A 1,399-nucleotide genomic window follows, 5' to 3' on the forward strand; every position below is an offset into this window, starting at 1 on the left:
TAAATAATATATATATATATAATATATTATATATATATATATATATATATATATATGTGTGTGTGTGTGTGTGTATAAATCTATATATATATCTATACATATATTTATATAGATATATATATCTGTAAATATTTGTATATGTATATTTTGTTATTGAGTTTATTTATTAATTTATTAATTTTTTGCTTAAATAGTTATACATGAGTATAAATTAAGTTTTACATATTCGTCGTCGAAATTGAAGTCCTCTATTTCTTCTGAATCGGCAAATACGCTTTCACATATACCTTCAAATATAAACACATACTAAAGTGCTCTCTTCCTTATCTTGGCTGTCACATGCAGTCGCTGCTTTTCACCGCCCAGACGATGCGCACGAAAATCAAATTCCACTTTCACGAGCTTCCGGCAGACGTACATCTCCAATTGCGTGACTCGCTACTATCCCACATCGATCGCTTTAGTAACGGGCCCCACAGCACAGTACTCACCCAGCTTGTAGTAGCGCTGGTTGATCTGATGGCGTATGTGGTGGCCTGGACTGACCCACTGGGAGACTTGCTGGGCTTTTTTGGGCACCGCACAGATCGGCTGAAGACACTCCTCGAGATCTTGGAGGTGTGTGGGAAGTGTACGATTCTGAGGTGGTGTGGATGTACTCTGGTGTTAATACAATACTGCTGTGTGTGTGAACATCGCTGTACTTGTGCTGGGGATATGCTATATAAATTGAGATGATCGAGGTTTGTAGCGAGTGTCGGGGTCGGTACGACTTCTCAACGACGTACAAGTGTGTGCCATAGTTGCCGTGCGCAATATGCCGGTGGATCGGATGGTGTATGTGGTGGCCATGCTAACTTGCACCTTGCCTGAACCAAGTTTATCTCTTGTACTTGAAAGCTAACTTAAATCTTGCTTACATGCTATCTCACACTCAGGTCTTCCCCCAAGAAACCGAGTCACGAGCCCTGCGCATCAGCGACGAGCGGCTGAGCGCTTTAGACGACCAACTGCGCTCACATGGCGCTGAGATCATGGCTTTGCTGCAGACCTGTCTAACTACACCGGAATATCAGGAAAAGACTCATCAGGTATGTACCACTCTCTATTGAGGGTACTAGGGTGAGCAAGTCCTTTGTTTCGGTCACGACACTGACCAGCAATCATCAACATTACATCAACATCAACGTCAACCCAATAAATATGCTTAACGACTGACTATCCAACCTCAAGCAAGAGTATACGACTTGCATTTATACCGGGTGTTTAGTTCGCTCTATTTGTCATCTGTATTTTATTTTTATAACTATATTTTTGAAAATCATAGTATGCTTTTATTTATTTAGTTCTCGTTTTATTTATATATATATATATATGTGTGTGTGTGTGTGGTGGTGTA

General features: G+C 40.2%; 1 protein-coding gene across 1 annotated transcript; it reads left to right on the plus strand.

Annotated features, from left to right (window-relative positions):
* Positions 1-339: 339 nt before the first annotated feature.
* Positions 340-1,091, plus strand: SARC_15847 (hypothetical protein; the record flags this gene model as incomplete). The annotated part of the gene is made up of 2 exons (XM_014290040.1): positions 340-618; positions 939-1,091. Coding segments are annotated over 2 exons (432 nt in total), but the record flags the coding sequence as incomplete, so codon positions are not given.
* Between the last annotated feature and the right edge of the window lie 308 nt (positions 1,092-1,399).

This window comes from Sphaeroforma arctica (assembly GCF_001186125.1).
Source record: "Sphaeroforma arctica JP610 unplaced genomic scaffold supercont1.6861, whole genome shotgun sequence".
In the NCBI taxonomy this organism is placed as follows: domain Eukaryota; class Ichthyosporea; order Ichthyophonida; genus Sphaeroforma; species Sphaeroforma arctica.